Source organism: Armigeres subalbatus, chromosome 2, assembly GCF_024139115.2.
Source record: "Armigeres subalbatus isolate Guangzhou_Male chromosome 2, GZ_Asu_2, whole genome shotgun sequence".
NCBI lineage: Eukaryota > Metazoa > Arthropoda > Insecta > Diptera > Culicidae > Armigeres > Armigeres subalbatus.
Window position 1 is genome coordinate 464,044,507 of NC_085140.1, and position 15,324 is coordinate 464,059,830.

The 15,324-nt window shown below is 41.5% G+C and overlaps 1 protein-coding gene across 4 annotated transcripts in view; it reads left to right on the plus strand.

Annotated features, from left to right (window-relative positions):
• The first annotated feature begins 1,993 nt into the window (after nucleotides 1–1,993).
• LOC134213900 (protein spaetzle 4) overlaps nucleotides 1,994–15,324 on the plus strand; it is a 94,281-nt gene continuing 80,950 nt past the window's right edge. Inside the window, exons 1-2 of one of the 4 annotated variants that reach the window (XM_062693371.1) lie at nucleotides 1,994–2,099; nucleotides 2,455–2,598. In XM_062693371.1, coding sequence (XP_062549355.1) covers nucleotides 2,572–2,598 — 27 coding nt within the window. In that variant the 5' untranslated portion in view covers nucleotides 1,994–2,099; nucleotides 2,455–2,571. Of the gene's footprint in view, nucleotides 2,385–2,454; nucleotides 2,599–15,324 lie in introns of all 4 variants that reach the window. The other 3 variants (XM_062693372.1, XM_062693370.1, XM_062693369.1) reach the window with 3 other exon arrangements.

The following is a 15,324-nucleotide window of genomic DNA, read 5'->3' on the forward strand; positions in this document are numbered from 1 at the left end:
AAACTATGGGTCTCCGGGCCTTCTATAAAAAGTTCGTTTTGGAGCGAACATATAGCCTTTACGTATACTTTTTATTCGAGAAAGGCAAAACGATAATAGATGGACACTCGGTGTCTTCAGCAAAAAAAAATTCTAATTTACACTACAACGTTGCAAAAGACACCACATTTAAAAATAGTTTATTAGAGAAGTTGCATTTTGCAGTGCCACCTGTGGCGAAAATTAGAACTTCAACTTTTCGCCATCCGATGCGCACTATTTTTGTAAAATTTATTCCCGAAGACATTGATGCCAAAAAACAACACCCTAACGTGATAAAAAAAAAGTTCATGATTTTCGCCAGACGCACCACTGTGCATATGGTGGCTGAATCTATTTTAGAAATCAAGATGTGAACGGAAAAATTATGATACGAATATTATCATCCAGATCTACGGTGGCTCCCCTTCGAAGTTGGTCGATCCCACGTCTTAAACAATGCGGCGCGCTTCTTCTATCCTAATTGTACGAGAAGGTTGAAACCTCCCTACAAGGTTGTCGGTTCCATCATACTTTTGGACAGATTCAACATGTATGCCAAGTCGGATAACTGCACCTCCCACGATATGGACCACATTCGTTACCAACCGTGAGGCGAAGATCCAATTCAAAACAAATAGATTGAACCGTCTAAGACGAATTAAGTACTATTCATTTAATTCCACCAATTATTTTCGATATCTTTGCAGATATGTATTTTGACCACACAGTTGTGGTCGAAATACGTATCTGCAAAGATATCGAAAATAATTGGTTGAATTTAATGGAGAGTACTTAATTCGTCTTAGACGGTTGAATACATTCCACTAAAAGAGCTTAATATATTTTTCTGGAAATAGATTGATTTAGAGACACGAGCCCGGAAATTATTTTTGAAGATATGAATTGTCGAAGTTTTAAACTCAAAGGGAAAGGCATTGCAAGATTAATAATCCGTTGTTTTGCAATACGGTCTCAAAGGACCAAACCCCTTTCGCTGAAAAACATAATAATAAACGAAGAAGAATGTGGTAACCATCCTCGGATTGGAAGGCTAACTGGAACCCCCGTGTGAATAAGCGGCTTGTGACTTTTCTTATATGCAATTTACCCTTTTTTCGCACGATAAAGGCATTAATACCGCTAGGTGGATAAATCAATGTTTTTCAAATTATTCCTTGAATGCATCTGACAGTATCTAGTGCGCATTATGGCAAAATGTAGATATAAAATTAAAAAAAAAGGTATTGGGAATCGCTAGTCAATAATATTGGAATTGCGAGTACTGAATCCGATTTTCATCTGAAAGCATACTACCGTGCTGCTGCTATATTATAACAACCGAAAATGAAAGTGATCAACTTTTAATTATCATTTTGGAACTCGGGTAATTGCGTATGTGTAATTATTATTGAAAAGTGTGTGTTTTCAAACGAAGTAGAAGAGATATTGGATGCGCTTTTTTAAGAAAATCTTTTCATATTAAATGAAAAATATTTTATTTCCTGTTTGTTTTCATATAGTCCGATTTTAATCGAATTTCATTGTTTATTTCAGATCTATGATTTACAAACATTTTAGAAAATTATCTTACTATTTATCATATTCTATATATTTTACTTTACGTAATACAATTATTTACACATACAAAAAACATTTATTTCATAACTATATAAGGATCAAATGTAAGCTAAACTACGGGGTATGAAATAACATCTGAATTTCATCCAAAGATCACATGTTGCCCACAAGGAGAAAATTTCTCTTATATTTGACAGATTATTCAGTTGTTTTCACTTTTCTACCATATCAAATAAACACGCACGCCAAACAACGATTACGTTCGCAAAGTGCAACGAGCACCGATCACCTCGACCAACTCACGAAGAAGCGAGAGCGCTACTACTGACCTACTAAATAAACCTCTCCAATATACCGTCTTTTCTCCCGACTCGCTTGCCTTCAAGTTGTCAGTAACAACATTACGTCTTGTACAACAGTTAAATTTGAACGTCCAAGACGAGAGTATCGTACTCTTGACTATTTGCCTCTGCGGTTTATTTTCGCGAATGTCTTAATAGGTGTCTATTGATAGGTTAATTAAATTAGTCAGACAAATATTGAATTTTATATCGGATTTCAAAACATAATCTTTGGGCTTAGTTCAAGTAGTTCACACGAGTTGTTCCATCCATCGTGTTAGTTTTGTGCAGCATGAAAATGATGATAGTGTATTAAGCTATGTTTGTACTGGGAAGGTGTGAATAGAAAGCAAGATTATGTGAAATGTTTAAAATGCGAAGAAATGAAACGAAAAGGAGAAAGTTGAAAGTATGCATCTTCATGATCAACCGTCTTGAATGGAAGTTATACTAGCTTTTCATTTCTATAACGAATAATGCTAAAAATCAACTATAACCGAAATTGCTGTTTCAGAACCCTAGGAAGTGCACATATTGCGGTTCATATAACGACAAGCAACATCTGAAATGTACAGATATTGGAAAAATTATTATCACTCTTATTATACGATTGTTACTGACGATCGAGGATATGAACCAGCAAAAAAAAGCAGAATTGGTAAGTATAAGGAAAAATAATCAATCACAAAGACGAATTTCCTCAGACGTTCTACGCTACTTTTTAGAGCCAAATTAGTTTTCTGAGGTAAATTTCCAAAATAATTATACATTTACCTTCAATAAAAAAAACCCAGATTAATCCACCTAGCGGTGATGGTGCCTTTCTCGTGCATTATAAAAATAGCATTTTGGCCATTACTCGTGAGCCCATAGTCCGATCTGGCCAATTTTCAATAGGAAACAAATGTAGAGTATCCTGCGTCGAATGCAACTTGTTGCGAGTAAGGGTCTGTCTCATTTGGAGAATTAAACTTAAAAGTGACAGTTCGTTAAAACATCACCCCGTTATAAGAATGGCTGGTGCTACCCAGCAATTCCAATAGGACATCGATGGAAAATGATTCGATATCTGTCAAAAGTAATCTTGCTCTGCGAGCAGGGTTATTTGATAATATTATTGAAATATCACTTTTAAGTTTAATTTCAGTTTAATTATCCAATTGAGACAGATCCTAAATCGGTTAATGATAAGTGCCTGAAAAATGAGTGACATTTTTTTATCAATTTTTCTATAAAAAAGTGATATTTTGGCCATAACTTCCAAGCCCATAGTCCGATCTGACCAATTTTCAATAGGAAACAATGGTAGAGTATCCTGCGTCGAATGCAACTTGCAATGCAATTGCAATTTGCGAGTAAATCGGTTAAGGATAAGTACCTGAAAAATGAATGACATTTTTTTGGGTGGGTGCGCACAGACACACACACACACACACACACACACACACACACACACACACACACACACACACACACACACACACACACACACACACACACACACACACACACACACACACACACACACACACACACACACACACACACACACACACATACACACAGACATCACCTCAATTCGTCGAGCTGAGTCGATCGGTATATAACACTATGGGTCTCCGGGCCTTCTATAAAAAGTTTATTTTTGGAGCGATCATATAGCCTTTACGTATACTTAGTATACGAGAAAGGCAAAAAATTATAGCCCGGGACATCCTGGCTACGATTTGGCGATGGGCTAAACAATAGCATGACAGTAGCCTGGAAAACAGCTGTACAGGTCTATACATAAAAATTAAATTTCTGTCTGTCTGACCATTATAGACTCCGAAACTACTAAGCCGATCAGCGTGAAAATTTGTATGCAGAGGTTTTTTTTGGGACGGGGAAGGTTCTTAAGATGGTTCGAGGCCCATCCCACCTTAGGAAAGAGGGGCTTCCATACAAATGAAACATAAATTTCTGTTTAGATGAAACGAAGTTCGTCGGGTCTAAATAACTGGAATAAATAACTGGTCTTTGATGATTCTGCGAGCGTTACGGCCCATACAAATTTTAGAACCCTTCCATACAAAACACATTACGAGGGGGTGGGCTTTTCGGTAAATGACAGCCGGTGTCACTGAGTACATCGAGAGTATTTCTCATGGCAAGTGGATACGGTGGGTAAGATTTCCATTGACTCTGTTTTGATTAGTGATTGTTGCGATTACCGGAGAAGCCAGCAGGAAGCCGCAATATTCTATATCAAGACAAAATTTTCAAAACGACTTATCTGCTTTTGTAAACAAAGATTCAAACGACGAATTGACGAATCTGATATAGCTCTCCCACGCAAACCAACACCACCAATAGGAAGGTGAAGGTTTCCGCTACCTGTTGATGGTGTTAGTTTGCGTGGGAGAGCTATCAGATTCGTCAAATCGTCGTTTGAATCTTTGTTTACAAAAGCAGATAAGTCGTTTTGAAAATTTTGTCTTGATATTTTCTCGAGACACTCAAAAGGAAACCGAGAAGGAAACAATGGAACAGGATTCCGCGTCGAATGAAACTTGTTGCAAGCAAATCGGTTAAGAGTAAGTAAAAAATATGTTTTGGCCATAACTCCGAAGCCCATAGTCTGATTAAACCAATATTCGATAAGAAACAATGAGACAAGATTCTGCATCGGGCAAATCGGCTAAGAGTAAGTGCCTAAAAATGAAAAAAAATGTATTTTGGCCATAACTTCAAATCCCTTAGTTCGAATCGACCAATTTTCAATACGAAACAATGGGACAGGTTTCCGCGTCGAATGCAACTTGTTGCGAGCAAATCGGTTAAGCATAAGTGCCTAAAAATGAGTGAGAATTTTGTACGTGTTTCTCATGTGACAAAAGGCAAAAAAATAAACTTTGGCCATATCTGTTTAATACCGATCTATTTAATTTTCAATACGAAACAATGGAACAAGATTATGCCTCGAATGCAACTTGTTGCAGGCAAATCGGCTAAAAGTAAGTGCCTGAAAAATGAGTGAGAATTTTTCTTGTCAACAAATGTATTTTGGCCATTACTTCGAATCCCATAGTTCGATTCGACCAATTTTCAATACGAAACAATGAGACAGGATTTCGCGTCGAATGAAATTTGTTGCGAGCAAATCGGTTAAGGATAAGTGCCTGAAAAATGAGTGAGAATTTTGTACGTGTTTATCATGTGAAAAAGTGGATTTTGTCCGATCTGTCCAATTTTCAAAACGAAACAATGGGACATGATTCTGAAACTTGTTGCGAGTAAATCAGCTAAGAGTAAGTGTCTAAAAAGTGAGTGAGAATTTTTGTTGTAAAAAAATATATTTTGGCCATAACTCTGAAGCCCATAGTCCGATTTGGCCAATTTTCAATACGAAACAATGGGACAGGATTCTGCGTCGAATGCAACTTGTTGCGAGCAAATCGGTTAATGATAAGTGCCTGAAAAATGAGTGAGATTACACATACACACACATACACACACACATACACACAGACATCACTTCAATTCGTCAAGCCGAGTCGATCGGTATATAACACTATGGGTCTCCGGGACTCCTATAAAAAGTTCGTTTTTTGGAGCGAACATATAGCCTTTACGTATACTTAGTATACGAGAAAGGCAAAAACCCAACTTAATTCACCGAGTGATGATACTGCCTTTCTCGCATTTAGCCAAGACACCAACCTTATATGGCCCTTACATAGTTCGATTCCATTTTCTTAATAACTTTTAAATGCAATGGTTGATCGTTATCAAATTCAATAGTGATCAACAAGGCTTTGTCCTCTGTCGAATGCAACTTGTTGCGAGAAAATCGGTAAAGAATTACTATATGAAAAAGTGGCTTAAGGTTTTGTTTTTCGTGCACACACACACACACACACACACACACACACACACACACACACACACACACACACACACACACACACACACACACACACACACACACACACACACACACACACACACACACACACACACACACACACACACACACACACACACACACACACACACACACACACACACACACACACACACACACACACACACACACACTTTTCCGAAGTAAAGCATATTGGTAGTACCGGAGAAGTTTAGGCATAGACACGAATAGGATGGAAAGATGGAAAATTCGAATGGTAGAATCCATGAAGTAGACAGTTATCTTGCGGTCCGAGGGGAAGCAAGGTAACAAAACAAGTAAAGGAGGTTTTTTCCCTCAGTCGAGGGTTTTTCCTCCCACCACGTTGGAAGCAAATTTCCATAGAAGCAAGATTACCTAATTGTGGAAGGTAACTTAGCAGGCGTGATCCCCAGAGCCCAATCCCCCTAGCAGGCCGCAAGGGGAGATGGTGAATTTTTCCAAGCTGTTTTGCGAGGAAGTGCAGACGAAAGTGTCATGCATGCTTGCCACATGTGGTCTGGACACTACCCCGGACAACCTAGTTCGGAGGATGTGTAAAGATGAAGTTGGCTGGAACGTCGTTTTATCGGCTATCGTCCAAATCGTCTCGGAGCTACACAGAAGGTGGCGCGTGGACTCGAGGGATGGCTAGTTCAGGCGCAAATAAGAGGTGGTCCAAGGGTTCGGAGTCGGCTTCATGGGTCATACCGGTGCCCTGTGGTCGAACTCGATCCTTTTATCGAACAAGTGGCCGCGTGAAAAACAACATGGTATCGTCACTTTCGCGGCGTCGGTCAACCGGGCGGGTTCCGAGCCCGAGGACGGAAAGGGGTCCTCGTCAAGGCTGGGGCAGGCGTAGGCACCGCGTCGGCAAGTCCCTCTGTGTGCTGGCGAATAGGCCCTATCGCAGAAAGGTCAATTTGGGGTGCACGCGGCATCATCATTCTTGATACCAGTCTTGCAGAGGGAAGCAGGCGCGAAGTCGACCCTGCCCACCTTCCGAGGACATAGGGCGTGGTAAGGCCACCTGGAAAGCCGGCAATGCGCTGGCACGATACCATGGTGTTCTTCTAAAAAGCGAGTCACGATGTTCGATGCTGCAAGGACACGCAGATAACCTCGAGGGTGCGTTATGCACTGGCCCCCTTTGAAGCATTACTTTCTGGTTGTACCGAAGGGACGATGGGCTTAGCGGCAATGGAAACGGTTTAGCTGGTCAGGGATGCAGTCCTGCCTCCCTCATTGAGGTAGCCCTAACCCAGCACTTCCTGGACAACCCAGGATGTCTGTTGAGCAGATTCCCCTCCATTGCTTAGGAAGAAAAAAACACACACACACACACACACACACACACACACACACACACACACACACACACACACACACACACACACACACACACACACACACACACACAAATACACACGGACAGACAGACATTTGTTCAGTTCGACTGAACAAAAAGCGAAAGCTGAGTCGATTGGTATATAACATCATGGGTCTCCGAGACTTCAATAAAAAGTTCGATTTTGGAGTGAAATGATAGCCTTTCGGTACAACTTTGATGTAAAAGGCATTTGAAATTTACTTCTGTTTATAAAGAAACACGGTTATTATTAAGAATATATTTTTGATAACCTCTTGTTTGTAACTTATACTAATGCGGCTTTTAGTTAAACTCATCTCGTAAGCTCAATTCGGATTCTAATTGTAATAAGTTAAAAATAAAAGGGAATAAAGAAAATAAAAAAGATCATTATTTTTTCAGCACGTGTAATGTCTGTAAGTTTTGTAAGGTCCATTAAGGGAGTTTTTATCTATATATCATCTATATATATATATTAAAAAAAGATGTAAAAAAAAAAATAAGAGATCATTCTGAAAAACCGATTTGTTTTCTAGATGAATTGTGGACGCATAAAATTTTACCCGAAAATAATTGATCAATTTTTGGCGAGACAAAGTTCGCCGGATCAGCTAGTAATAATATAATAAATTGACATGCTAAACATTAATTTGCGTTTATTTTCCGTTAACCTACTCCCTAACGAGTGACAAATATTAACGCCAGGCCGACGATTCCCCCATCTGGATTCTAGATATCGTACCTATTAACACATGGGCGATGATCTGAAATAATTTTACATTCAAAAATTACACAATAAACTATTTACAAAAACAAGTTGTTTTCCAGTATGAATTTCAAGAATATTCATCACATCTCCGGGTGTTCCGGAACTTGATGGCGGCCATCAATGCACAGGTTGAAGAATTGATCACGCAACGCCTCTGATCAAAAAAGATACTTTAGTTACAGGATAAAGATTGTCGCTTCGGTTCCCTTTGTTCTGCTGTCCCGAACATGTGTTGTACCAAACTGTCAAATCATATGTATTTTTCCTTCATTGATATAAATTTTAACCAGGCGGGTGCTAAGCTGTCAAATGTTTGTTGCCTCCAATCAAGCGAATGCCGACGGCACTAACACTACGCCGTAGTCTATGAAAAATAACTACTGCAGTGAGTGAGTATGTTCTGAAACGCACAATGTTTGGATAATGCAAGAAACAACTAGGGGGAATGACGGCTTTGGCAGGTTTTGTTCTATTATTGGCAGGGGGGTTTTTTATGACTGACCAGGCTCAAATTTGGCCTAAACATTCTTTGCATATCAAAGAATATTGTTGCCAAATTTCATAAAATTTGGTCGACAAAAACCCCCTGCCAATAATAGAACAAAACCTGCCAAAGCCGTCTTTCCCCCTATTTCTGCTCAGCACAAAGCTTCTTCTACCAACATAATTATTTATTTGCATATTTCGCGTAAGGAATAAAGTACACGTGCATTGTAGTTGCCAAACTACCGCACGGAAGTGTACTGGAGTGTCGGACTCGACCGTACCGGTAATACCAACTAAACTCCCTTGGGCTCCGCCATCGTTTCCCCCAGGAACTACCTCCCAGTACTACTTCTTGGGGATGGCAGTACTAAACGTACTCGCTCATTCTCGCTCACACAGGCACCCGTCCCATGCGAGTCTGACTTGGGTGCTCACTCTATCGCACCCTCAAACACACCCTACATATTCTGTTGCACCTCTGTCATGCTGTGTGGGTCTGACTTGTGTGCCCATCCTTCTCATGCCATGTGGGTCTGACTTGTATGCCCACCTCTCTCATACCGTGTGAGTCTGACTTGTATGCTCACCCAAACGCTTGATTCACGCTCATGCACTCCATGCTTGCACTCACGCTAACGCTCCTATGAGTCTGACTTGTGTGCTCACCTCTATCATGCCGTGTGGGTTTGACTTTTGTGCCCACCCTTCTCATGCCATGTGGGACTGACTTGTATGCCCACCTTTATCATACCATGTGAGACTGCTCACCTCTTTCATTCAGTTCGCGCTGACACATACTACTTTAGTTATTCGACCTAACACTCCCTCTGGCATCCCTTGTGGGACATTTCACTTAGGTTCCCACTTCTGACATACCATGTGAGTCTGACTCACCTCGCTCATACCATATGAGACTAGCTCAACTCAACTCAACTCCTTTCGTACCATGTGAGACTGACTTGTATGCTCACCCACACTCCTCTGCCACGCCGCGGGTATCAGTAGTCATAGGAACCAACATTCCTGCGCTACTCCCAGCGCGGCGTGTGTAATCCATACATACACCTACTCATTCACACTTCTGCCATGCTTCAAGGTGACGATCTCGGTTGCCACCGCTGCGCCATTACCTCTGCAGGGGCAGACCATTCACACACTTCTCCGCGTTCGGCACTTTCGCTCTAACTAACCAATCAAAAGTTAGTACTGCTTGTCGATTGCTGCTCGGCGCGCCAGATTATCTGCAAGCTGCAGGCATTCTGAGTGGTTGCAGTCGAGACTGCGTTCCACTTCTCCACCGCTTGACACATCCTCTGGATAAGGTTATCCGGAGTTGTGCCCCGGCCGCAAGCGTCTAGCATTGCTCTTCTTTTGACGTCGAACGAGGACATACGAACAGAATGTGCTCTGCAGTTTCGTCAACACCTGGGCAGTCAGGGCAGACGGGGACCTCCGCGTGCCCAAACCTGTGGTGGTACTGTCGGAAACAGCCATGGCCTGACAGGAATTGTGTCAGATGGAAGTGAACCTCCCCATGGGGTCTCCCCACCCAGCTTGATATGTTAGGAATCAGCCGGTGGGTCCACCTACCTTTCGAAGAGTTATCCCACTCGCGGTGCCATCTGGCAACCGAAGTCACCCTACGTACGCTCGCGGGCTCCTCTGGTGCCAGTGCCACGTAGCACACCACTCTCTCTACACACTCTCTCAACACCTAGGCAGTCAGGGCAGACGGAGACCTCCGCGTACCCAAACCAGTGGTGGTACTGTCGGAAACAGCCATGGCCTGACAGGAATTGTGTCAGATGGAAGTGAACCTCCCCATGGGGTCTCCCCACCCAGCTTGATATGTTAGGAATCAGCCGGTGGGTCCACCTACCTTTCGAGGAGTTATCCCACTCGCGGTGCTACTTCTTGGGGATGGCAGTACTAAACGTACTCGCTCATTCTCGCTCACACAGGCACCCGTCCCATGCGAGTCTGACTTGGGTGCTCACTCTATCGCACCCTCAAACACACCCTACATATTCTGTTGCACCTCTGTCATGCTGTGTGGGTCTGACTTGTGTGCCCATCCTTCTCATGCCATGTGGGTCTGACTTGTATGCCCACCTCTCTCATACCGTGTGAGTCTGACTTGTATGCTCACCCAAACGCTTGATTCACGCTCATGCACTCCATGCTTGCACTCACGCTAACGCTCCTATGAGTCTGACTTGTGTGCTCACCTCTATCATGCCGTGTGGGTTTGACTTTTGTGCCCACCCTTCTCATGCCATGTGGGACTGACTTGTATGCCCACCTTTATCATACCATGTGAGACTGCTCACCTCTTTCATTCAGTTCGCGCTGACACATACTACTTTAGTTATTCGACCTAACACTCCCTCTGGCATCCCTTGTGGGACATTTCACTTAGGTTCCACTTCTGACATACCATGTGAGTCTGACTCACCTCGCTCATACCATATGAGACTAGCTCAACTCAACTCAACTCCTTTCGTACCATGTGAGACTGACTTGTATGCTCACCCACACTCCTCTGCCACGCCGCGGGGTATCAGTAGTCATAGGAACCAACATTCCTGCGCTACTCCCAGCGCGGCGTGTGTAGTCCATACATACACCTACTCATTCACACTTCTGCCATGCTTCAAGGTGACGATCTCGGTTGCCACCCGCTGCGCCATTACCTCTGCATGGGCAGACCATTCACATACTTCTCCGCGTTCGGCACTTTCGCTCTAACTAACCAATCACAAGTTAGTACTGCTTGTCGATTGCTGCTCGGCGCGCCAGATTATCTGCAAGCTGCAGGCATTCTGAGTGGTTGCAGTCGAGACTGCGTTCCACTTCTCCACCGCTTGACACATCCTCTGGATAAGATTATCCGGAGTTGTGTCCCGGCCGCAAACGTCTCGCATTGCTCTTCTTTCGACGTCGAAACGAGGACATACGAACAGTATGTGCTCTGCAGTTTCGTCAACACCTGGGCAGTCAGGGCAGACGGGGACCTCCGCGTGCCCAAACCTGTGGTGGTACTGTCGGAAACAGCCATGGCCTGACAGGAATTGTGTCAGATGGAAGTGAACCTCCCCATGGGGTCTCCCCACCCAGCTTGATATGTTAGGAATCAGCCGGTGGGTCCACCTACCTTTCGAAGAGTTATCCCACTCGCGGTGCCATCTGGCAACCGAAGTCACCCTACGTACGCTCGCGGGCTCCTCTGGTGCCAGTGCCACGTAGCACACCACTCTCTCTAAACACTCTCTCAACACCTAGGCAGTCAGGGCAGACGGGGACCTCCGCGTACCCAAACCAGTGGTGGTACTGTCGGAAACAGCCATGGCCTGACAGGAATTGTGTCAGATGGAAGTGAACCTCCCCATGGGGTCTCCCCACCCAGCTTGATATGTTAGGAATCAGCCGGTGGGTCCACCTACCTTTCGAGGAGTTATCCCACTCGCGGTGCCATCTGGCAACCGAAGTTACCCTACGTACGCTCGCGGGCTCCTCTGGTGCCACGTAGCACACCACTCTCTCTAGTAAAACCGGTAAACAATACAAATATTCACAAACACCACGTTGTCGCCCCTCTGCATTTAACACCCTTTCCTCGCCATCAAAAGATGTTCCGGACAGCGAAATTATTTGGGGTTCTGGAAGAAATTTTATTATATTTTGAAATGAAATTCTCTTGGATTTCCAAAACAGAATCCTTTTGGGTTTCCGAACTGAACCTTGTTGGGCTTCTGAACAGTGTTGCCACATATACAGATTTTACTGTAATGATGCAGATTTCTAAGTCTTTTTCGGACCAAGAATCTGTAAACACAGATTACAGATTTTTCAGAGATCAGATTTTGAACATTACAACACAAGATCCATTTCTCACAATAAAAATCTGCTCCTCCAATGGCTTCACATTCCAGCTGGAACTTAGCCTGCTTTTGAAATTAACATTTGCCCGTAAATTGCATGAATGAATGAATATGTATCTTTTGTGGCATGTACAATTGAAACATGAGTGTACCCCGGTTAGGGTGGCTCAAATTAGTATGGGAAAAACTTTTTTCAATTTTTTGATGGGCCAACCTCTTATTCGGTTCTATTTGATGCCCTGATGCTCTGGACAAAATTTCAGCCAAATCGGTCAACGTTTGGGCGGTGCTAAATTTGTTGGAAGTTTATATGCAAAAATGTATGCAGAAACATCCAAAAACAGTGAATTGCAGTTGGACGGCACAACTTACGATGAAGAACTATGATATTCATTCAGATCATGGAGAATTTAATACAGAATGGTATGCTGAAAACCGCGAGAAGATTAGAGTTTGCCCGGCTAAGTTATTAGCATTTCTGTGAAGTGGGGTTTGAGCAAATTTCGTTTCTTTTACCTTTGAAAAGAAATAAATTCACCCCTATAACACTCCAGTAAAATGCTAATATCTTTGCCTAATAAACTCTAATCTTCTCGCGGTTTTCAGCATAACATTCTGTATTTTATTTTACAAGAACTGAATGAGTATTATGGTTCTTGATCGTAAATTGTGCCGTCCAACTGCAAATCACTGTTTTGAAATGTTTCTGCATACATTTTTCCATATAAACTTCCAACGAGTTTAGCACCGCCCAAACGTTGACCGATTTGGCTGAAATTTTGTCCAGAGCATCAGGGCATCAAATAGAACCGAATAAAAGAGCGGCCCATGAAAAATTTCGAAAAAGTGTTTTTTGAGCCACCTAACCCCGGTAGACATTAAATGTTTCAATGAACTTTTTTTATACTTTATTAACGTGATATTTCAAGGAACTTTCCATGGCATAAAAAAGGCATAATTATGCCTAACGTCCATTATCCATAATATATTCAATCCTAACATCCTTAGGCCTAACGTCGCGGACCTTGCATACACTATGCCCAGGGAATAAAGAATGTTTTCCACCAGAATACATCCTAGCTCGGACCCAAAATCGAACTCGCCATCCCCGGATTGGCAATCCCACATTTTTTAAGCAAATTTATACTTTTATTTTTCATTTATAGGGGAGGAGGTTCGGTTGTGGGCACCCTTTTGTGTTTGGTCCATAACTTTGGCCCTGGTTGATCTTATGTCGACATTTGCATAGCAATCGAAAGCTAAACTTATAAGCTTACTACTAGCAAAGAAATTAATATGATTTCATCGATTTAGAAAAAAAAAATTGTGTTGAACTTAATGTAAAATTTAAAAAAAAAACACACAAATAAAGACATAATAAAAAATAATAAGATTAAGAAAAAAAATATTGACAATTTAGAAAATTTGACATTTTTGGACATTTTCATTTCGTGGTTCGTGGGTGGTTTTTATTCATGCTTCTTTATTTTTAGCTAAGTTTTCAAGGGTGCCCACAACCGCACCCTTGAAAACTTAGCTAAAAATAAAGAAGCATGAATAAAAACCACCCAGATTTAAAGACAAGGAATAGTTTATTCATTCTAAAAGCCAGGAGACGCTAAAAAAACTTAAATCAATTCACCTAGCAGTGATGATGCCTCCCTCGGTGCATTAAGGAGGATGTTGAAAAAAATCACATAAGAAAGGTCTAAATAGCACTTTAGGTAAATGGGTTTTAATTTTTCATTGATTTACGTTTTATTGGTATGCATCACAGTAAAAAAAATCCTGATTAATCACCCTAGCGGCAATAGTGCCTTTCTCGTTCATTTCAAAAAATAATATTTTGGCCATAAATTTTGATCCCATAGTCCGATCTGACCAATTTTCAATAGGAAACAATGGGATAGCATTCCCCGTCGAATGCAACTTGTTGCAAGCAAATCGGTCAACGCTTTGTTCCAAAAAGTGTGTGTATAATGACTAGACATGCCCAAAGAACAAAAATATTAAATAAACTCATTATTTCGAACAATTATGTCAAACTAATTATAAAAACTGCCTTAAAACGTTATTAAAAATAAGTTAAGGGACAAGTAAAACGATATTGAATGATTTATCAATAAAATGAGGGTGCCCATAACCGAACCAATAAAGGTGCCCTCAACCGAATTTCGCAGCCTTTTTGGAACGAGAAGAAAACAAAATTCGCGCTAAAATTTTGATGGCAATCGACATTGGGCCTCAAAATAGATTAAATTTACTGTAAATACGCATTAGAACTCACTTTTTGAATTAAATCTTTTAATTTATGACACTTTGAAAAAGGCAAAAAAAAAACTTTCGTGTTGTTTTTCTTGTACGAAAAATTTATTTGTTTCTAGTTCAAAGTAAAGATGCCCATCCGGTTTGATATTGAGCACAAAACATCATGCTATTATAGCAAACAAATGACGGTTGTCAGAATGACAGCATCTCTTATCTGTCAAAAGATACATAGGGGTGCCCATAACCGAACGGTGCCCACAACCGAACCTCCTCCCCTACCTTATTCATCACTCATCAGCGGGTCATTTTATAACTCAACAATCGTAAACCCATGGGAAGAATCACCGAGCCGTTGGAACTTTTTCCAACGTCAAACGTTGTAAAAGTTGTTTTTTCGTGCAACTGATTCGAAAATTATGTGAAAATGTTTACAAGCATCAAAACATAGTTGAAGAAGAGATTTGTCTGTTTTTTTTTGCAATTGATAGAAATATGAATAAGTTTATGGATACAGAAAAAACATATTCAAGCTCAGGGATATTTTTGTGTTTTCGCAAATTATATCATACAGATTTCACATACAGATTTTTGAACTGTAATACAGATAAAAACCCTGATTAATCCACCTAGCGGTAATGGTGCCTTTCTCGTGCATTATAAAAATAGTATTTTGGCCATTACTCTTG